At 43.2% G+C, this 24,222-nt stretch overlaps 1 protein-coding gene across 3 annotated transcripts in view; it reads left to right on the top strand.

Annotated features, from left to right (window-relative positions):
* The window catches only part of sphkap (SPHK1 interactor, AKAP domain containing), a 230,381-nt gene that overhangs the window by 72,903 nt on the left and 133,256 nt on the right, over window positions 1-24,222 (top strand). For all 3 annotated transcript variants that reach the window (XM_085990042.1, XM_085990044.1, XM_085990043.1), the window contains exon 3: window positions 7,614-7,724. In XM_085990042.1, the coding sequence (XP_085846168.1) occupies window positions 7,614-7,724 (111 nt within the window). The remainder of the gene's footprint in view (window positions 1-7,613; window positions 7,725-24,222) is intronic.

Here is a 24,222-nt window from a genome sequence, read left to right as displayed (position 1 = left end):
CCGTTGTATCTCTGCAACGCCCCTTGCGGCTGCTTCGTGTGATACTGCCACACTGAAAGCTTTGTCCAGCGTAAGGTCCTTTTCTGATAGAAGCCGTTTCTGGGTTCCTTCACTTTGTAGCCCACACACAAACTTGTCCCTTAACGTATCTGCTAGTCCCGCTCCAAACTGGCAGTGTTTCGATAGCTTGTGCAGTTCCATTAGATACTCAGCATTGCTTTCGTCTTTGTGTTGGTTCCTTTTATGGAACTTAAATCGTTCTGCTATCAGCAGCGGTGTGGGGTTTAAGTGGTCCTGTAGGATTTTTACTATGCTTTCAAAATTCTTGTTTACCGGCTTCTCTGGGGTTATTAGATTTCGCAGTAACCCATAAGTTTTTGCACCCATGGAATTTAACAGAACCAGTGCTTTATTAGCATCTGGCACTTCATTCGCCCTGCAGTACACCTCAATACATTCCACATATGTTGCCCAATCTTCGACTTCATTGTCGAACGTAGAGATACTGCCACTCTTCGGCATCCTTGGGTGTGAGTTAACTGTCAAAAATGGCGCCTCCCGTGCTTCCCCTTCTTCTCCGCTGGCACAAAATGGCGTCTCCCGCGCTTTCCTTCCTTCCCGCGCTCGCCCTTCTTCTCCGCTGCGGCTTCTAAAAATGGCGTCTCCCGCGCTCTTTCTTCTTCTCCGCGGCTCAATGGCGTCTCCCACGCTCCCCTTTCTTCACCCCGCAGACCCTGTTCAGCCCGTGAGCCCTGGCTGTGCTCTGCGCGTTCTTCTTTTTATATTTTTCGACGCCGCTTAGTCTAGAACCCGGCTGTTTCTCTACCCTCTCTCTCTCCGGTTTGTTTTCTTTTTCTCGACGCCGCTTGGTGTTCAACCCCCGGCTGCGCCCTGCGCTCTTCACCCTCTGTCTTACCCCGTCGACGCTGCTCGGCTTTCTCTCCGCCGTCAGTCGGCTCCAGCCGCCGCTGCTCGGGAAGGGTCTGCACTGGACCTGTCGTCGGCCTCTTGCTGCTCGTCGTAGCTGGGGAACCAAGCCCGGCTCTCCACAGCCTCCCCTGCGATATTCAATCTCTGCCTGACTGCTGAGCGGTTGCTCGTGGTCGACGCCCGTGTTCCTGGCCTCGACTGTTTTTTTTTTATGTTGCAGGTAGATTCGAATCGACACTCGTCGCCACTGTTGGATCCGTGGTTCAGTGGATATGCTGTTATTATATAATCACACGGATGCTGTACATTAACAATAAACAGGTCTTTACTGGAGGAGGGTAGTCTCAAGACTGGGGGTACAGAGGCATGCGCAAAGCTTGTATACAGGTGTGGTCACTGCCAGTACTACAGTATACAGGAGCTGTAAAAGTAGTTCTGACTTAAAGGCACATACACTACAATGTATAGTAAATCAAAAGGATCATTGCCAACGCCTTTCAGTGCTGTTGAATCGCAATCCATCGTAATGGATCTTTGATAGGATATTAAATGCTAGCCTTAAAAGAATAAAAAACTTACCTGATTTACATAAAATAAATCCAAACACATCCTTAATTTAAAAAGCCAGGATGTATGAAGTACAGCACAGTTAGTTCTGTGGGCTAGCAAAACACTCGACAATTCTACAAATAAGAAAAGGAACATGTTCTTTGGTATGAAATCTAAATAATGTAACATTTAATACACTTCCCAAGTGATAGAAACTGTGTCAATAGAAGGTTAAACAGCTAAACGATTTATTTCACTTTAGTAAACAGTCAAAGGACGAGAGTCTTTCAATTGACCTCAAATTATAATTTTTAACCTTCAAGTGGAAAACAGATGCCAAATTATTGTTGGTATTTTGTTACATAATTTTAACAAAATGCTGATATATGAAAAACGTCCAAGTACCAGTTTAATTATAAGTTTTTAACATGATAGTTCAATGGAAGAGGCTGAAAGAAGTTTCTGTGGGCATGGCTTAGTTTTGACAGATTTTGTAGGCGTGTCTTCCCTTACGCATAGGCTGTACGCTGCGCTCCATACGTTGCGCACAACTCTACAGCACTGTACAGCAAGTCTACGTTCTGGGTCTCGCACAAGGTAAGGTCATAATCTTGTCAGAGGTCGACGCGTAATCCATAGCTACGCCGCCCGCCGCAACTTTTGGCCCAATTTAATTTATTCAAAACTGTATTCACTGATCAGGAATCCAAGGGAAAGTACAAGGAAGTATATTCTGTAAAAAGAATAACTATGAATTTTGAAAGTCTGAATGAAAATGACCAAATTCTGGAGCTATACAGCAGGTATCTAAAAGAGAAAGTAGATTAATATTTTAGATGGAAGCCTTCAACAAAAGAGAGTTGCACTGGAGACATGGTAGGAGGACCGGACCGATAGTATCCGTGCAGGGCACACTCATGGCTTTGGAAAGTAGCAAAATAAACATTCTATCAGACTGTGGATTAGGTTATAAACTATAGAACAGGTTTACTAAAAATAACAGATAAGATTAAATTGACCAACCAAAAAAACCCATCGCCGGCAATTTCCTGGGTGCTTCTCTCGCTCCACCGCTGTAACTTTGACAGAAGTTTGACAGTAAAATGGGAGAAGCCCTGAGGAAATTCCCGGCAAATGTGTAGAAATTAAAAATATAAAGGCTTTTGCATGTCCTGAAATGTATTGAAGCACCCTATTCTTTACAGGGTGAGAGTGATCAGATCCCCCGTCAGGCTCAGCAGCATCAGCTCTTTTAATCTGCTGCTGTGCCAGAAATCCTGCATCCACGTCCAATCTGTGCAGGGAACACAACACTAATATGAGAATGGGCAAACCTTACGATATAAAGTGAGACTGAACTAGACAATTTACAACCTCGGCATCTAATTCGACCTTGAGTTGAGCTTCTAACCCTATATCCTCTCCATCACAAAGATCTCTTTCTCCCCTACCTCAGCCTAACTGTTGTTGAAAACCTCATCCATGTCTTTGTCACCTCCAGACTCAACTATTTCAATGCCCACCCAAGCCTCCCATCTTCCACCCTCCGTAAACTTCAGCTTATCCAGAACTCTGCTGCCCAAATTCGTATCCCACACCAGGTCTCACTCACCTATCACCCCAGTTCTCACTGACCTAAAGTGGCTCCTGGTCCCCCAGTGCCACAGATTTAAAATACACTTCCTTATCTTTAAATCTCTCTATGACCACCTCCTCTATCTCTCCATTCCTCTGCCTCTGGCCTCTCATGCATTCTCCCTTCCCTTTGCCCCACCATTGGCAGCTGTGCCTTCAGTCACCTAGGCTCCTTGCACTGGATTTCCCTCCCTAAACCCAGACACCACTACACCTCCATTATCTCCTAATAGATCCGCCCTAAAATCGACTTCTTTGACCAAGCTTTTGGTCAAGCCTCCTAATATCTCCTTCTTTGGCTCGGAGTCCATTTTTTCCTTAAGCCTTAGTGAAGCGCCTTGGCATGTTTTCCTATGTTAAAGGTGCTTTATAAATGCTTGTTGTTGTTGTTGTTAGTGCCTTGTTTTATCAGCATGACAAGTGTCCTTCTGTCACTGCAACAGGACCACAAAATGTTGCCCTGTCTTAAGAGCACAAAAATAAAATGGTTCACTAAAAACGAGTGTGACTATTCTCAAACACAAAGGAGAGTATTATTCTCCACATCTCCACGGCCCAATTTCAGGTGAGCCTTGAGCCACCTGGTTGGGCACACCCTCCGTTGGTTATGTGGCTGAAAAAGGGCCAGAAACAATTTCTACCTCTGTAAATTAGAGATCAATTTAGCTGTTAGAACCATAGAATGAGACAGCACAGAAGGAGGCCATTCGCCCCCACCGTGCCTGTACCAGCTCTTTGGTAGAGCTATGCAATTATTCCCACTCCCCTGAAATTTTCCCACCACCCTATAAATTATATCCCTTCAAGTATTTATCCAATTCCCTTTTGAAAGTTACTGTTGAATCTGCTTCCACCGCCCTTTCAAGCAGTGCATTGTAGATCACGACAACTCACTCTGTAATTTTTTTTTCCTCATGTCGCCTCTGGTTCTTTTGCCAATCATCTTAAATCTGTGTCCTCTGGTTACCGACCCTTCTGCCACTGGAAATGGTTTCTCCTATTTAATCTATCAAAACCCCTCATGATTTTGAACAGCTCTATCAAATCTCCTATTAACCTTCTCTGCTCTAAGAACAAACCCAGCTTCTCCAGTCTTGCCACATAACTGAAGTCCCTCATCCCTAGTACCATTCTAGTAAATCCCTTTCTGCACCCTCTCTAAGACCTTGACATTCTTCCTAAAGGGCGGTGCCCAGAATTGAACACAATACTCCAGCTGAGGCCTAACCAGTGCATTATAAAGGTTCAGTATAACTTCCTTGCTTTTAGAACTCTGTGGGCTGGATTTTGATTGAGGAGGCGTGGAGGAGGTGGGACTACGACTTTCGGGGTTGTAGTCCCGCCTCCATCGAGTTGTGGCCAACCCACGTGATTTTCACTTGATTGACTTTGTTAAGCCCACCCAGCTTGCTCAGCAGGCCAATTAAGGGCCACCCGGCAACAGGTGACGTCACAGATTGACATTTCATCTGTCAAAAGCTTTTGACAGATGAAATATCAGCGTTTGACAGCTGTTTGAAGCTGTCAAACACTGACAATCTGTATTACAAGTTAATTCCTTCCTCTCAGGCTCATTTAGAGATCTCTCCAGAACAAAAAGCTGAATGATGCAACTTTTGACAGCTCGCGGCCATTCTGCTTTCTGTGCCGGTGAGATGAGGGACTCCTGAGACCTGAAGGAAGGAAGACTGTAAAGGTAAGTAAATGTAAGTAAAACTTCTTTAAACACTTTACACACACCAAACACATTTACCTCTGCACTCATGCACCCATCACTCACCTGAACACCGGACATCGCGAACCCTCCAAGCCCTTCAGCCCGACAGTCCACCTCGCTAACTTGGCGTGGTTTGGAGCCATCGGGAATCCCACACTACAGCAATAAAATTAGTGATTAGGCTAAAAACTGCTGGTTAACTATCTGTTAACAGGCAGTTAATTGGCACTAATCCCCTTCCCGCCTCGGGGAGGCGGGTCCCAGCACAGGTCGGGTATCCGCCTCCTTTGAAACTGGCATGGAGGCAGGTTGGGGGCGGGATGGGTTCGTGCCCCCCCGATTTCGAGATTTTAACCCCCCACACGCCTCCAATCCCGCCTCCACGGCCCAATGAAAATCCTGCCCTATACCTCTGTTTATAAAGCTGAGGGTCCAATGTACATTTTTAACAGCCTTCTCAACTTGTCATGACACCGTCAAAGATTTGTGTACACACAGGTCTCTTTGTACTGCACCCACTTTAAAACTGTACCATTTAGTTTATATTGCCTCTCCTCATTCTTCCTACCAAAATGAATCACTTCACACTTCTCTGCAATAAAATTTCCCTGCCATGTGTCTGTCCTTTCACCAGTCTGTCTATGTGCTCCTGAAGTCTGTTACTGTCCTCCTCATTGTTTACTACATTTCCGAGTTTTATTTCATCTGCAGACTTCGAAATGATGCCTTGTATACCCAAGTTCAGGTCATTAATATATATCAAAAAGAGCAGTGGTTCTCATACCGACCCCTGGGGAACACAACTGTATACTTCCCTCCAGTAGGAAAAACAACCGTTCACCACTACTCTCTGCTTTCTGCCCCTTAGTCAATTTTGTATCCACACTGCCACTGTCCCTTTAATCCCATGGGCTTTAATTTTGCGATCAAGTCTATTTTGTGGTACTTTATTGAACACCTTTTGAAAGTCCATATAAACAACACCAACTGCACTGCCCTCATAAACTCTCTCCGTTACTTTATCAAAGAACTCAATCAAGTTAGTCAAACACAATTTGCCTTTACCAAATCTGTGCTGATTTTCATTTATTAGCCCACACTTTTCCAAGTGCCAATTAATCTAGACCTGGACTATTCTCTATAAAAGTTTCCTCACCACCGACGTTAGGCTGACTGGCCTGTAATTGCAGGGTTTATCCTTCTCCCCTTTTTTGAACAAGGGTGTAGCATTTGCAATCCTCTGGTCCTCTGGCACCTCCCCTATATCTAAGGAGGATTGGAAGTCTGTGGCCTCTGCAATTTCCACTCTTGCTTTCCTCATTAACCTAGGATGCATCCCATCTGGACCAGGTGGCTTTTCTACTTTGAGTACTACCAACCTTTTAAGTACCTCCTCTTAATTTTTTTCCTTCCAATATCGCTACTACCTCCTACTTTACTGTGACGTTGGCAGCATCCTCTTATTTAGTGAAGACAGATGCAAAGTATTCATTTAGTACCTCAGCCATGCCCTCCGCCTCCACAAGAAGATTGCCTCTTTGGTCTCTAATTGGCCCCACCCTTTCTTTGACTACCATTTTACTATTTATATGTTTATAAAAGACTTTTCGGTTCCCTTTTATGTTAGTCACTATTCTCATAATCTCTCTTTGCCCTTCTTATTCCCTTTTTTAGATCTTTTCTGTACTTTCTGTATTCAGCTTGGTTCTCTACTGTATTATGAACATTTGTCATAAGCCTCCTTTTTCTGTTCCATTTTAATCTCTATATCTTTAGTCATCCAGGGAGCTCTAGCTTTGGAATACCTTCCTTTCCCCTTCGTGGGAATGTGTCGACTCTGTACCTGAGCACATTCCTCTTTGACGGTCTTCCATTGTTCAATTATTATTTTGCCTACCAATGTTTGATTCCAATCCGCTTGAGCCAGCTCCCTTTTCAACTCACTGAAATCAGCCCTCCTCCATTTAAGTATTTTTATGCCTAATTGTTCCTTATCCTTTTCCATAACTATTCTAAACCTGATGATATTACAACCACTGCTCCCCAAATGCTCTCCCACTGAAACATGATCCACCCACTTCATTCCCCAGAACTAGATGCAGCACTGCTTCCTTCCTCGTTGGGCTGGAAACACACTGATCAAGAAAGTTCTCTTGTACACATTTCAGGAATTCCTCCCCCTCTTTGGTCTTTACACTGTTACTATCCCAGTCTATATTAGAATAATTGAAGTTCCCCATTATCACTACTCTATAGTTCTTGCAATTTGTCTGTAATTTGTCTGCAAATTTGCACCTCTCTCTCTCTTTCCCACTATTTAGTGGCCTACAATATATACCCAATAGCATAATGGCTCCTTTATTGTTCCTTAAATCTAACCAAATAGATTCTGCCTTTGACCCCTCAACTACATCATCCTTTTCCAGTGCTATAATAGTTTCTTTGATCAATACTGCCACCCCTCTCTTCTTTTTTTCCTATGCTATCTTTCCTGAATATCTTGTAGCCAGGAATATTAAGTTCGCAATCCTCTCCTTCTTTGAGCCAGATCTGTTATTGCCACTATATCGTAGTCCCAAGTGGTGACTTGTGCCTGCAGCTCACCAATCTTTTTATGTTGTCAAACTTTTTTGCCCCTTTTACTGTGATTGAAATAAAAATCATACTAATGGGCAGCAACCTTGAATGATGATCTATTTATATTAATAAAAAAGTACTTGCTGATGGTGAAACAAATCTGCAGACTGAAACAAAGAGATAAATTGATTTTCCCTTTCAACAGGTCCTGTGCAGTAATAGTTTATTGGACTCTGCAGAATATTGGTTGCGGAATGAGAAGAAACTCTGCCAGGTTGGATTCCTGGAGGATAAGGCAGGAAACAATTGCCCTACGGTATGTATGATATAAATTAAAGAAATGATTTATACCCATTAGCTTTTAAATAGAGGGTACCGGAGGGGATTTGAATGATTCTAATACTTTACAAATATTGACTGGGAGGGGGCGGGCGGCCGGGGAGGGGCTGTGAAATGACTCCTGTCAATAATTTAAGTGAAAAGGTTCATGTGGGTTGAAAATTGTTTCCTAAAATTTTACATTGACTGTTACTCAATGCTGTGTCAATCAGTTTTATTGTGCAGTTTATGCATCGCCCGATAGGAAGACGTGGTTGCACAAAAAGCCAAATTCTGCATTCTTGTCATATGACAGGAGAAAACAACTTTACTGAAAAACGAAAGTATTATTGGAGTTCAGGCCATTTCTCTGGGGTGTCCGCTGATCTTCCGCCAAAGTTACAGCAGGTGTTCATGAGAGCCCCGCAGAAATTCAACTCTCTAGTCAGTATTTATCGCTATCTTAGTGCTGATTTCTATTGTAAGATAATTTGCATGCAAGATAAAGTATGGTTAAGGATTCTTCTGTACACTAGGTATCGTGAAATCATAAACTCGTTCTTTGTAAATTCATCTCAGCACATAGAGGAAAACTTCCCCCCATTTGTTTAATAGTGTTAGTGAAATAATCGCATGGGGGAAAAGCCTTTTTTTGACATATATTAAAATAAATTAGACATAGGACTTTGTGTACCTGGCCTTCGTACTGAGCAATTGAAAGACTGGCTGCCACACAGATGTTGATTTCTGAGAATCTGACCTTATCTACTTTATGATAATGTGATCCTGAAACACACAATAATTGTTATAACATATTATAACAAGCATATGGAAATTCTAGATCTGTTAGTTTTATATCAAAAGCGTATTAGAAGGAAAGTAATTCAAACATACTTAGAGAGAGTTAACCCAATAATTTCAATCCAACACAAGTCTATGATAATAAAAACAGAAAATGCTGGAAATAGGACTGAGATGAGGAGAGATTTCTTCACTCAGAGGGTGGTGAATCTTTAGAATTCTCTACCCCAGAGGGCTGTGGAGGCTCAGTCATTGAGTATATTCAAGACAGAGATTGATAGATTTTTGAATATTAAGGGAATCAAGGGATATGGGGATAGTTCAGGAAAGTGGAGATGAGGTAGAAGATCAGCCATGATCTTATTGAATGGCGGAGCAGGCTCGATGGGCCAAATGGCTTACTCCTGCTCCTATTTCTTATGTAATACTCAGCAGGTCAGGCAGCATCTGTGCAGAGAGAAACAGGGTTAATGTTTCAGGTCAACGACCTTACATCAGAACTCGTCAGAATAAGTCTATGAATGACAGGTCAGGATCAAAATGTACTGATATTCTTCGAGGATATAACTAAATTGGTGAATGACGGTAATGTGCTACATATTACCTGTCTATCATAAGACATTTCATAAGGTACCTTCTGTCTTCATAAAAAATCACTCATGGCTATTGTAGATTAAAGAGCACATAGCAAATGGAATAATGAATTGGATGGAAACAGAAGATAGGGATCAATGGTCATAGAAGTTAATTGGACAGCTCTGACCAATAGAGAGCTCCAAGGATCAGTCCTAGGACTCCTGCTGTTCACTGTATTTATAAATGATTTCCTTAAAGATACTGAAAGTAATATGGCTACATCTACAGAGGTGTGAGAAAGCAGGAAACTCAAAGGGAAGATACAAAATTCGAAGAGATATACAGAGACTTAACATATGGACAGATGATTCTCAGCTGAAATTGAATATTAAGAAATGTAAGATCATGTGTACCAATAAATAATCAAGTATGATTTGTGTCAGCCATGGCTCAGTTGAGGCACTCTCACCTTTGAGTCAGAAGGCTATGGGTTCAACTCCCACTCCAGGAACCTGAGCACAAAAATCTAGGCTGACACTCCAGTGCAGTGCTGAGGGAGTGCTGCACTGTCGGAGGTGTCGCCTTTCAGATGAGACGTTAAACCGAGGCCCCATCTGCCTCTCAGGTGGATGTAAAAGATCCTATCGCATTATTTTGAAGAAGAGCAGGGGAGTTATCCCCAGTGTCCTGGCCAATATTTATCCATCAATCAACATCACTAAAACAGATTATCTGGTTATTATCACATTGCTGTTTGTGGGAGCTTGCTGTGCTCAAATTGGCTGCCACGTTTCCTACATTACAACAGTGACTACACTTCAAAGAAAGTGCTCTTTTTAAAACTCGAACCATTAATAATTATGGTTAAGTTTAAAAGAGCTCTTTTAACATAGCTATTTGTTTGCTTTAAATCCTTTTTTAATACTTTGGGCTCGATTTTGTCAATGGGGAGCTTTTGGAGGCGGGACTCCCACTTTTTGGGTTCTAGTCCCGCCTCCATTGACTTATGGCCAACCCACGCTATTTTCCCTTGATTGACATTGTTAAGCCCGCCCAGTGGGCTCAGCAGGCCAATTAAGGGACACCTGGTTACTGGTGACGTCAGCGATTGACATTTCATCGGCTCCCAGAACAGGTCAGGTACCCGCCTCCTGGGACATTGGCACAGAGGCGGGTTGGGGGCGGGATGGGTTCCTGCCCCCCGATTCTGCAATTTTCTCACCACTCCCGCCTCCAAACCCGCCTCCTCAGGGCTTGGAAAATCGAGCCCTTTATCTTTTGGGGTGCATTCACACTACAACCGCAGCGCTGATGTGATGTGGTTTGTAAGGGGTGGTGTGTGTGGTCAGCTTTGCCTCTGACTCCCTGAGCGGTTCGAATCACTCCCACTCCCTCGGTTCTAGACTTTGGACTTATTTGGGGGTTGTAATGAAATTGCAACAGACAACTGAATTTGATACAAGAACTTTGTTTTTTATTTGAGACAGGAAAATATACACAACACAATAATCTTATCACTCTAAAAGGGGGAACACTTCGGAATATACGAGGGAGAATGACAATAGACAAAATACTTCACCCCTCCCAATCCCACTACACTAACTAGGTTGGATTCCAGAGGACCAGGGAAATGCTCACCAAACGCAGGAATAGTTTGTAGAGTGGGAAAAACTTGCAGATCTTCGGTTTCTTCCGAGTTGGTTTCCTGTTGGTCGCGGTGGCCCAGTATTACCTGGTTGTTGGTAATATCGTTGGTTGTTTGTTTCTTGGGCCCTTGGTTGCCGCGATTCCTTTCCGTTCTCCTTCTGTTGTCCTTTCGTCGATTGATTGTCCCGAGGCTGATGTGTCTTGAATGAGCTGTGCCTCTGTCTGTATGAACTGTACCCTCAAGTTCACACACCGTCCGAATAACCTTCACTGACTGTCCGTATGACTCTCTGACTGAACTGTACTGATCAAACTGATCGAACCCATCGAACTCATCGAACTGATTTCTTGTGGAGACAGGTCTTTAGTTTATACTAAATGAAGCCTGCTAATCTAGTTAGATTTTGGGCGGGCTCGTTAACTTTAATAGTTTTTAAATTCTTATCGAGTTTCGGGGCTGGTCCCATCTATTTTTGATTGACTTTTAACTGGTTTTGGGATTGCTTCGAAATCGGTTTAAGTGTGTGAAGTGGTTTTGGACGTCTCTCTGAGTGGGTTTAAACTGTTGTTCGATTGTCTTCTCCTGCTGGGGCCAGGGTCTCTTTTGCTGGTTAGTGGCATGTATTGTATTATTCATGTTCTTGATGGTAGGTTTTGGCGGGAATTGTCCTTCCGTGGGCCTATTGTCTTTATGTAGAATGACTGGGACAGTCCAGAACATTCTCAGACAACCTGGCCTTTTCCAATACTCAAACTGTCTGTCCCACAGTGCCCAACCCAGTTCCTTTGTTGCAGTTTTTCCACAGGCCTGGACATGCCTTTTAAAATAGCCAAAAATCCTGGGGTTTTGATTTTAAGCCCCTTTTGGCCCAATATTTCCATCAAACAGTCCAAAATCTCTTCTTTTCTTACTTTGGGGGAATCTGTAGAATATTGCGAGCCTTACCGGTTCAGCTTCGCACCAACGGCGCAGGCCTGAATATGGCATTAGCGCCTGAGCTGACACAGGAGTAAAGCTGGCCGAGACTGCCTGGAGAAGGTAATCTCACCAAACTGCGCCCGGGAGTTTGAATTGGGCCGGGGCACCGCTTCATTTGCTTGTGGGTAAATACACACACTATAGTACTGAACTACACAGACCAGGAAGGTCTCTAGTTTGATCCCTGCTCTCCCCTGAAGTAGTTAATTGATCTCAGCCATAGCAGCAGTGAGGGATGCCACAATCAACAATAGTGATCTGGGCAGGGACAGGAGAACTTGAGCAGGAAGGGTAAAATTTAGTCGGGGTTCCTGCTCCTGACCAGTTTCCATGAATCAATGCTAGGCTGTGTCCATGCACTGATGTCAAATGAGAACAGGACTGAACTCAGCTGTGATGTCCTCTATAGTAGTACATAGCTTGCCTGTACTCATTGTCCAGGGTCACACACAAAATACATCTGAGTGAGATTGTGGTCATCTGAGTGAGATTGTTTCCCACATTACCACAGTGACTCCACTTCAAAAGTACTTCATTGGCTGTAAAGTGCTTTGGGACACCTGGTGGTCGTGAAAGGCGCTATATAAATGCAAGTCTTTCTTTCTTTATGATTTCAAAAAGAAGGTTGTACTAAACATTGAAAGTGTCATCACAATGTAATTGAGAATGCCATTAGAGACGGTAGTTGCAAAAGCAAATAAAATTATAGAGTTCATAAAATATCCCACCCAACATAAGTCCAAAGAACTGTCATGTTATTCTGAAAGCTATTAATAAGAATGCGCCCAATTTTTCAGCCCTCACTCACCTGCAATCAGGCAGCAATACTATACCATTGGACAGAAAACTCATGCTGTTCTGTCCAATTATGACTGCCATATTATGAAAGGCAGTGGAAAATGTTCAGAGAATGACAATAAAAGTGATTTCTAGTTACAAATCATTCAGCTCTCAAGAAAGACTAAACAAACTAATCTATCCTCATTAGATAAAAGAGAATTAGTCGTTAAAGTACCACCAACAAGGTATCGCATCGGGACATGAACACACTGCAGGTGGCAGGACTATTCAATTAAGTGAAAACAAATTGGGTGGTTAATCTCATTCGCTGGATTTCCACCTTATTAGAGCAACACTGAAAAAATGTGTGAACGCTTAATTTAAATAGTGGAATCAATTTAAATGTATGTAAATATGGTATAGAGAGATTTCTTGTCGGTTTAGGACAGGATCATTGTATGTTCTCTGCTCATCCATCTGGTGTGGTCATAAAGGTAAGCTCCATACATGATGCTGCTCTTCAAGGGGCTTTTGTATGAGCTTTTTATTGTGATTTTTCAGTGCCTTTCTACTACTGTACTTTGGGCAAAAGGTTTTGTTTGTTTTTCTCTTTTATTTTTGTTTTGTTTCAGAACAGGTAAGAATTACTTAGGTGGAAACAAATGTAGTCAAATAGGAAATCAGGTTGCGCAGCTTGACATCAGCTGTACATGAAACATTTGATAGAAAAGGAAGAGCGGAAATAGAGAAGGGATGTGAAAAGAAACTCCTGCAGTACAAATGTTCACAGGAGCTCAGGGAGCAACAAGGTATCCAAGTGCAAGCTACAAAGTCCTGTGGTGGTCGCCATGTCAAATTAAAATGAATGTTTTAAACACATTTTCATTGTCATTGCACAGTTGATAATCTGGCGAATGAAAATTGGACGGGTTCTATAACGGGTGGGCATTCCACTCCATCAAATTACCCCCATGCAGTAAAGACAAAATTTACCCCAGAATTTCATGGTTGATGTAATACAAGATGAAAGAATGCTTGCCAGGGAGATCAGCAGGCACTAGAGCTGGACAGTCTTCATTCGCCATTGTGCCACCAACCATATCTGGAGCTCCTGACACATCTACCTGGCAATGATAAAGGGTAACTGCCTCTGTAAACTTCAGTCAGCACAGAGCCAGGGATAATGGCTTCTTACACTAGTGAGGAATGTTCATAGTATAAATTTCCGGAGTACGTACTTAGGACCTTTTATAGCTTTAATGAGTTTATGGCTTTTAGCGTTGAAGATTTTTGTGGCTTGATTACCTGGGAACTTCCATGGTTTGAACTAGCTTTGCTTTACAGCCCTTCATACCTGAAAAAGTTCAGGAGTTTACACATACTAAGGAGAAAGTAGTACTCGATCCAAATGGCAGTCATCCATGCTCCACAGGATAGCTGAAAATGGTCTATAATCCTTTCACCTATCTTAGTTTGGGCGTGCTTTCTAACTTTAGAACTCTAATGTCTGGTGAAGGGAGACCAGGACAGTTGATCTGTTGTATGCTTTAAGTACTCCAATCATAATATACCATGTATCCAGTGTCCCTACCTGAAAGAAGACATTCCAGGGTGATCATGAACCAGGGTACCCAGAGTGCTAATTTATTGTGATAGTGTTAGGGAGCTGCAAGCTGTCTGTCAGCTGTGGCACAGTGGTAACACCTTCGCCTCTGAGTCAGCAGGTTGCGGGTTCAAATCCCACTCCAGAGACTTGAGCACATAATCTAGGCTGATACTTCAGTGCAGTACTGAGGGAGTGCTGCACTGTCGTTGGTGCCATCTTTTGGATGAGATGTCAAACCGAGGCCCCATCTGCCTCTCGGGTGGATGTAAAAGATCCCATGGCACTATTCGAAGAAGATCAGAGGAGTTCTCCCATTGTCATGGTCCCTCAACAAACACCTAAAACAGATGATCTGGTCATTTATTTCATTGCTGTTTGTGGGAGATTGCTGTTTACAATTTGGCTGCCTGTTTCCTACATTGCAGCAATGAGTACACTTCAAAAGTAGTTTGCTTGTAAAACGCTTTGGGTCGTACTGAGGTCTTGAAAGGCTCTATATAAATACATGCCTTTCTTTATGTTCTCTTCAAGGGATTACCCTCCTTGTAACCATTTGCACTACGCTGGGATTAACACTTGTATTTAATTGTGAAAGATGCTCCTCAGATTCGAATGACATTCCTCAGTCCATTATTTTAACAGAGACCGTAACCCACTTATTTTAAATGTGTTAATTTCTCCCTTAAAGTAACTGACTCTGTCATTACATACAAATGTTAATATCAAACAGTAATCTCCAGGCTATATGCATCAATTAATTTCACTGATTTTCTTTTAAACCACAAGCTGACATTATTAGAGAAACTGTCTTATTTGATCTAGTAAACATGTTGAGGTATGTTCAGCATTTAATGGCTAATTCAATTAAAATGATCATAGAACATTTTGTCACCAATATTCTCTGGCAATGCATGAAAAACCAAGCCTACTTTGTATTAATTATTTTGGTAATATTTCAACATAAACCTTTCCCTCATCCTCAGATGAATCGAACCAACAATTTACTATCCCTAATATGTAATTATTCTGTGCCTCTATTCCACATGTAGTCAGTGATGTTATGACTCTTATCCCAACTTTTTTTATTCGTTCATGGGATGTAGGCATTGCTGGCATTTATTGCCCTCGAGAAGGTGGTGGTGAGCTGCCTTCTTGAACCGCAGATGGTAGTTAAGAGTCAACCACATTGCTGTGGGTCTGGAGTCACATATAGGCCAGACCAGGTAAGGACAGCAGATTTCCTTCCCTAAAGGACATTAGTGAGCCAGCTGGGTTTTTATGACAATCCGATAGTTTCAGATACTAGCTTTTTAGTCCAGATTTATTTAATTAACTGAATTTAAATTCCCCAGCTGCCGTGGTAGGATTTGAACTCATGGCCCAGAAATTCAGGTCTCCACGGGTGAGTACGCACGGGGTACTCACCCGTAGGCCCAATGGAAGTGCCGGTTTCCTGCATGCATTGCGCATGCGCGGGAAACCGGCACTTCCGTTCCCCTAAAAGAAGGGGTTCAGAGTTCGAACGCGTGCGCGGGAGAGGCAGCGCGTGCGCATCGAACTTAGTTTTTTTTTACAGGTTTTCCCGGGAGGGTAAGTCTACAGAATTTACACATTTAAAAAGCAGGCATAAGGCCTGCTTTTTACAAGGTAAGTGGTGAATTAATTAAAATTAAAACATTTTTTCCACGGGTTTATTATTATTAAATACTTTAAAGAAAGATAAGTTTATTTTTAGCCCCGTTAGAAAATAAAATTATTTTTTTCAAAAATTTAAATTATTGTTTGAAATAGTTATTTCATGTAGTTTATAGTTTATTTTAAAAATGTGATGTTTTTAAAAAATTTATTTGAAGATTTAGTCATGTTTTGGGGCCGTAGTATTTATAAGTTTTGACAGCTCTTCCTGTCAAACTTATGAATGGAGCATTCCCTGCTCCGATTGGCCCCACGTGATCCCAGGGGACGCATCGAACTAACTGCGCCCCTGGGATACGCAAGCACTGCGTGCCGGCAGCTGGAGCAGGCCCAGGATCGGAATCCCACGCGGGCCCACAGCTCAATGGCTGGTGCGCAAGGTAAGTGCAGGTCGGAGGCTTGCACCCGCGGGAAGCCCCCGACCCGAATTTTTGGGCCCATGTCTCTGGATCATTAGTCCAGGCCTCTGGATTACTAGTCCAGTAACATTACCATACACAACCGGACCCATTGCATAGACAGTAATTGGACTGGAGACGTAGCTGGCAGGTGACATTATCTCCCAAGTCCCACCATCCCTTCTGATGTTGGTATGAGGAGGTGGGGGGGGGGTCGGGTACAATAAACATTGCAACCCCCCCCCCCCCACCTCTGCTGGAATTTTTCTAATGTCATTAAACATTCAGTTGGTTTAGTAATGCAATGGTTGCTTTATTCATTTCTTTCTGTACAATCCTCTCTAGCTATAGTAACCAGTATCACGAGGAGACCCTGATGTTTTTTAACACTATGGTTGCTCCCTTTAAGGGGCCGTCCAGTGTTCAACTGATGATACTTAAGTATGACAAATCAGAGGGAACCAGGACCAGTTGCTCCAAAGCAACTATAAGAAATTTAAAAAAAAAATTGTTTTATAAAATTTTATCCTGCTTCAACACGAAGCACATTTCATGTTTTAAAAAAATGCACATTACTCCTGCAATTTAAGTTAATATCCAAATAAATAAAACAAGTAGAAAACAAATGATGAAGTATAGTTCTAAAAATGTTAAGTGTGTTTACCATCCAGAATCCATTCCCTACAGATAATTTTTCATCAGCACCACTAACAGTGCGTGGGTTGCTTGGAATCTGTGCAACAAGAACACTAAATTGCAACCCTGAAACTAAGATTACATTTTTCAATGTGTGAAGGTCTTGTAAGTGACTCAATTAATCCGAAACGTCTTTTTAAGTTTTCCTCAGCGATTAATTAATTAATATGTTTTCTGGTTAAGCTGTAACAGTAAACCTAAAATAATGTTGAAAAATTGGATGGGCATTTCAACAAAATTAGAACACAAGCAAATATTATTGAAGGACACAATCATTTAGTTAGAAGTCAATTTTATTTCCTAATCATAAGCTACTTGGGCAGAGATGCCCAGAATAATTATCAGAATAAATAACCCAATAATTATCAGAATACCAAATGTACCTGATACTCAAATTTTGTAACTTCAGTTCAAAACTGATTGAAAGAAATAAACTCTGGGCCAGATTTTGCTCGCTGCTGTTTATGCATACATGGTACAGCAGCTTCAGGCGAGGAGTGGATGTTTGGTTAAATGCTCATATCAAATGTTGCTCTCCAAGTTGCGGCGCTCCACTGTTAGCCTCGCTGTCTGCCTCACCATTGACATGCATTGACTGTCGTGAAGTTGCTGCATTTGTGTGGTAGATATGAACTAAACTTGCCGCAGATATTTAGGCTAGTATTTACAAGCATAAGCACTCTTTAATGGCCCGTATTTTCCGATCGGAGGCTTCCTGCGTGCGGAGGCCTCCGATCTGGAAAAAATCTACGCCCTTACCTGAGGGCTCCAGAGGTCCGGCCATTTCTGCTCCTGGGCCTCTCCACGATGGAATGCACAGAGGCCCAGGTATCCCGGGGGCGCAGGCGGTTCTCAAGCGTCCCTGAGATCACGTTGTCCATGGGGAGCCAATGGGAGAAGGGAATCTCCCTTCATACTTTTGACATGTCTAAGCAGTCAAAAGTATGGATGGAGATCACTACAAAAACACATCAAAACATTATATACAGTTTTTTTTTAAATCACATTTTTAAAATTACATTAAATATATTTTAAACAAAAATGTAATTTTTTGAAAAAAAATTAAAGTTTTTTACGGGGCTAAAAATAAACTTACCTTTTTACAAAGTATTTTTAAATGGTAAATGAGTGAAATTTTTTTTTTAACTTTTTAAACTCCTATGCTGGTAAAGTCTGGCCTTACGCCTGCTTTTACCAGACTTAAGATTTTTAAAGGACTTCAGCGGGCGGAGGTTCTGCAGAAAGCGGAACTCTCCCCCCGCAGAGGCCCTTCTCCAGGGCAGACGTCCAATCTGTCAAGAGGATTCTTGACAGATCGGAAGTGCCGGTTTTCAGCGCATGCGCTTCGCGTGCCTGAAACCGGCATTTGTGAGGTCCTTACGGGTGTATACACAACTCGTACACACCCGTAGGGATCGGAAAATATGGGCCGATGACATGATAATTGTTAATGACTGCCAATCAACCTCCCTGGCACTGAAAATTAACTGTTAGTGTGGAATCTCATTCCTTCAGGTTGTGAATTGTCCTGGAATATTTTAAAAATGTCAAATTTAATATTTTTTTTCTTACTTTTCCATTCTGTCTCTTTTTCTCTCTCTCTCTTAATCCACTCTTTCTTTCCCTCACTTTATTTCTCTTTCTGTACCTGTTTTGAAATTGAATTCACCCTCCGTCTCAGTCCTTCTGCTGTGTATTTCCCAATCCTTCAATCTGATTGGTTAAGGAGATACCCTGTTGGTTGCCCTGTTTACTCGGGTCCCAGATGCCCTGTTTCCCTGACTGCACCGTTATCAACTCGTAGCTTAGTGGGCAAAATTGTTTAGAGCTGAAGGGTGCAGGGGCAAGTCTAACAAACAGTAGTTGCCATTACATGCCGTGCTACAGCAAAGTCTGTTTGTAAATGACCCAATTTGCAATAAAAACAGGAGTGGATATTCCATGATGTGCATGGATGCAGCTTGAATGTTGAGGTATGGCTTTACACCTGCTCGAGTAATGTAAGGATGACCCTGGAGAATCTTCTGGGCTCAGATCTAATAACATAGTGATTGCAAGCTCCCAGTGGGCAATGCACCAGACTCTGGGTGCCCGAAGGTTTGGGGGTGGGATATCTAGTGTTGCTGCAGGTATTTAAAAGGCTGTAGCAGTATGTAAAAGTATGCTGCTTTGCATTATAGCAAAGCTTTTCTGTACATGTGCTGTTTGGGGTTTTACCAGCAAGCTAGTTTGCACACACCTGTTGCCGCGTGAATTGTTAACCTGGAGCCTTGCCATGGGAACCAGTGGTCACCACTTAAGGAAAGAGTGAAGTGCTGAAGCTGCTTGGAACTCCAAGTTCAGTCCTGTAAACGCAATTAATTTAAAGTGACATATATCTCTTTTTTTATGTGGCTACCCCATGGGCAGGATTTTCATTGCCCGTGGAGGCGGGATTGGAGGCGTGCGGGGGGTTAAAATCACGAAATCGGGGTGCACTAACCCATCCTGCTTCCTAACCCGCCTCCATGCCAGTTTCAAAGGAGGCGGGTACCCAACCTGTGCTGGGACCCACCTCCCCGAGGCGGGAAGGGGATTAGTGCCAATTAACTGCCTGTTAACAGGTAGTTAACAGGCAGTTTTTAGCCTAATCCCTATTTTTATTGCTGAAGTGTGGGATTCCCGATGGCTCCAAACCACGCCAAGTTAGCGAGGCGGGCTGTCAGGCTGAAGGACTTGGAGGGTTTGACATGTCCGGTGTTCAGGTGAGTGATGGGTGCATGAGTTCAGAGGTAAGTGTGTTTGGTGTGTGTAACGTGTTTAAAGAAGTTCTACTAACCTTTACTTACCTTTACAGCCTTCCTTCCTTCAGGTCTCGGGAGTCCCTCCTCTCACCGGCACAGAAAGCAGAATGGCCACAAGCTGTCAAAAGTTGCAGCATTCAGCCTTCTGTTCTGGAGAGATCTCTAAATCAGCCTGAGAGGAAGGAATTAACTTGGAGTACAGATTGTCAGTGTTTGACAGCTTCAAACAGCTATCAAACGCTGATATTTCATCTGTCAAAAGCTTTTGACAGATGAAATGTCAATCTGTGATGTCACCTGTTGCCAGGTGGCCCTTAATTGGCCTGCTGAGCCCACTGGGCAGGCTCAACAAGGTCAATCAAGTGAAAATTGTGTGGGTTGGCTACAACTCGATGGAGGTGGGACTACAACCCCGAAAGTTGTAGTCCTGCCTCCTGCACGCCTCCTCAATCAAAATCCAGCCCCATGTGTTTTTTTTAATGTTTTATGGAGTTAAACTGTCAATCCTTTGCATTTTATCTCATCAGATGCTCCTCATTTATTTAAAAATATATACTTATTTATGGCTTTGGTGCATTTTTTTTAATAGGTTTCCCATGAGTTTTTTAAGAATGCAGGAGGGAGTGGCTACAGATTATCTGGTCATGATCAAATTGCTGTTTACTGGAGTTTGCTGTGCGCAAACTGGCTGATGCGTTTCCTACCTTACAACAGTGACTACACTTCAAAAGTACTTAATTGGCTGTAAAACGCTTTGTAACATCCGGTGGTCGTGAAAGGCACTATATAAATGCAAGTCTTTTTTTTTACAGACTGGTGTTGCCAATATTAGTGGATGAACATTCAATGTGTTCCAATGACATCCTTCTGTCACTGCTTTAATGCAGGCATTAACCAGTTTATTTTAAATGGGTTAATGACCCTACAAATATAGTGGACAGAGGAATGCCAGATACACGCATTAAGCATTCGTCCCCTAATATCACAAATGCTAATCTCTAGGTTTACGTGTCTGTTTCTGGTGCTTTTATTATTTGTGCTGACAAGACATCCAATTTTGAGGGAGCAACATCTATATATGGCTCTCCCACTTTTACGTTATGATTAAAGTACCATTCCCTGAAGATGTGCTGGACCCCTGCTTTTATACGGAGACCCAGTGAGAGAAAATGCCTGGGACTGCTGACTAGAGTACCCTGTGAAATGTAACACCTACTGGTATTTATTCATCCACTTCTCAACACATTTTTCTGAACGACACTTTAAACAGTTGAGCAAAACATTAAAAAAAGGCAAATTTGCTGCCATTTAGCAGCTAGTCTTCTCCACAGATGCTAACTGACCTGCTGTGTGTTTCCAACATGATCTGTTTTCATCACAGAATAAACATGACTGACTATATTCAAGATTCTCATTTTAAAAGTTCATAAATTAATAGAAATTACTACACAGAAGGAGACCATCATGCCAGTGCCAGCTCAAGTGTGGATGTTGACTCTAATACCATTTGTCTGCCCTTTCCCCATTTAATTTTAGCAACCACTTGTGGTAAAGCATTTCATGTTCTAATACTCCTGTGTGAAAGAAAATCTTTTAGCTTTCTCCTATGATTTTCATTGTGATAATTCTGAGTCTATGTTCCCTTGTTACCGATGTGGCAACCAGCTGAGATATGTATTCCTTGTTTACCCTCTTAAAATCTTTCTTTATATTAAAGAGCTAGATTCCTTTTAATATTCTCTATCCCAGAATTTTTAAAAGCGCAATATTTTGAGCCTTTCTTCATAATTATAACCTCTCATTCCTGGTCATTTTCTAGTTTAGCTTCATATTATCCTTTCTATGGCTATAATGTTCTTCCTATAATGGGGTACATAAAACCCACTGTGGCCCAACCAATACCCGGCACAAATTCAGTATTACTTCCTTGCTTTTGTATTCAATGTTCCTATGTGTAAAACCCAGAATCCCATTTTTCTACCTGCTCTCCCACCTCTGCAGCACTAGATGTCTCTCTGTTCCTCCATTTAGACTATACTTCCTTTCACTGTTCCTTTTCCCAAAATATACTACAGTACTTCACATTTCTTTGCATTGAACTGCATCTATCTGCTCACTCCAGTAACTGTAGTGTATGTACCCGTCTACCTTTAAGAGAACTATTGTATGTAACCGTTCACCTTTAAGAGAACTATTTTAGGTGTGGCACTACTTTGTTTGGCTTCTGTATACGGTAATACCGACGGTGACCACACCAGTATATAAGTGTTGTGCCAGGAGTTATTGGGCAGATTCGCCCTGACCTTCGAATAGTAAAGTCCTGTTTTAAGTTACTCTTGGAGTCTGTGTATTAATTAACTAAACAACCCACAGACTTTACAGTGACGACGAGTCCGATCGTACCCTGCGGCAACAATAATTCCGAAGCAGTTAACGAGCGTCGAGAAGAGGCAACCGCCCTCGTCATTCTGCTGGGAGAAAACTCGAGTCTGCAGAGCTAGAAAGGAGGAAGAATTCAGAGACAAAGACTTCCATCAGCAACAGGCACTGACTGTCCCTTCTGCCACGGTGAGGAGTGAGCCGATCAGCATGAGAAGCAAGGCAGCCACGGTGACTGTGAGTAAGGGAAAAGTAAAAAGAATAACCGGAGGATAAGGGCGGTGCACTCGACCACGGTCGAGGGGGAAAGGAGCCGGACAGAAGTCGGGCCCAGAGGCGCTGAGACTGGGGCAGCGTGGAGCAAGGAAGCCGCGGTACAGACAGGCTGGGGACGCAACGGCGTCATGAGACAGCTAGACCGCGACCGGCGAAAAAGGCCGGGCAGCGACCGAAGCCACGAAGCGCTGCGACCGGGAGCGTAGGCGCGGGAAGATATAAAAACTCAGCCGCAGCCGGGGAGGGAAGCACCGGACTGCGAGACGGCTGGGAGAGGCGTTTGGGAGCCGAGCGAGCGGGAGAGGCAGAGCCGACCAAGGGAGACTGCGCGAGAGCCAGTCCAGCGGCTGAAACTGTTCTCCGTCAACGGGGTGTACCCAGCGCCGGTAGAGCCGAGAGAGCGGGAGAGAGACCGAGCCCGAGCAAGGGGAACTGAGCGAGAGCCAGCCCAGCGGCTGAAACTGTTCGCCGTCAACGGGGTGTACCCAGCGCCGGTTGCCTTGCCGAGAAAAGGGAAAGCACTGAAGCCGACGCGCAGGCTGTGAATCTGAAAGCCAACGGCCGTCGCCTGTGGGGGAAAGTGTACCCCTCCCGCTAGGGAAGAAACGCGGGAAGCCGCCATTAGGCGGGGAAGAAGACAGAAGCGGGAAACCGCCATTGAAGTGAGCGGGGAGAGAAGATAAACGCGGGAAACCGCCATTTTCGCGGGAAAACCGCCATCTTAGAGAAAAAAAAAAATAAGTTAAAGAAATAATTCGGGGTGTTATCAGAAAGAGAGGAAGATGCCTAAGCGTGGTAACATCAACGATTTTAATGCCGAGGTAGAAGACTGGGCCACGTACGTGGAACGCATCGAGATCTATTGTGAGGCCAATAAAATAGAAGAAGATGACAAAGCTATAACCTTGCTAAACTCGATGGGCGCGAAGACATACGGGCTCTTGAAGCATCTACTATCACCAGCTAAACCGGCGGATCAGACTTTCGATGATATTGTGGCTGTTCTGAAGGATCACTTGAACCCCACACCGTTGATGTTGGCGGAACGATTCAAATTCTATGCGAGAACGCAACGGAAAGACGAAAGCAACGCAGAATACTTGGTCGAACTGCGTAGACTAGCGAAATACTGCCAGTTTGGAGGGAATCTGACAGAGGCATTGCGAGACAAGTTCGTGTGCGGGTTGGCAAAGGAAGGAACGCAAAAGCGGCTACTCGAAGAGAACGACCTTACACTTGACAGGGCTGTCCTTATTGCAGCATCGCACGAAGCCGCAGCGAAGAGAACTGCGGAAATGCAGCTAAAGACAGCGGCACTAAGTGTGGATCAAATTACCTCGACAACAACAAAATGCTATCGTTGTGGGAAGACAACACACGACCAGAACCAATGCTGGTTTAAGAACCAGGAATGTAGGAAATGTGGCAAACTGGGTCACATAGCTAAGGTATGCCGGTCAGGGAAGAAGACCAACAACCAAAGGACCAACAACCAAAGGAAGCCATCACAGGAAAAGTACAACAAGGTACACAAGGTGGCTGAGAAGAGTTCAGACGAACAGAATTCAGACTCAGACCCAAACGGCCAGGAGCTGGGTAGTCTGAGAATTCACAATGTGAGTAAGGAAGCTGACCTACAAACTATCTGGGTCATGCTAAAAATAGCTGGAATCCAAGTGAAAATGGAGTTGGACACTGGATCAGCTCTATCAGTCATAAATCGAAGGGATTACCACCGGCTATTCTCACATATACCCTTAAGAGATACCAAGTTCGTATTGCAGACATACACGGGGCATAAAGTATACCCCATGGGGAAGATAAGAGTCAAAGTGAGAGATAGGGGTAAAGAACACCCAAGAATGAACTTATACGTACTA

The sequence above is a fragment of the Somniosus microcephalus genome, chromosome 6 (genome assembly GCF_052327205.1).
Source record: "Somniosus microcephalus isolate GS21.2 chromosome 6, FLI_Smic_1.0, whole genome shotgun sequence".
Classification (NCBI taxonomy): domain Eukaryota; kingdom Metazoa; phylum Chordata; class Chondrichthyes; order Squaliformes; family Somniosidae; genus Somniosus; species Somniosus microcephalus.
This window is presented reverse-complemented; position numbering and strand designations above follow the sequence as displayed.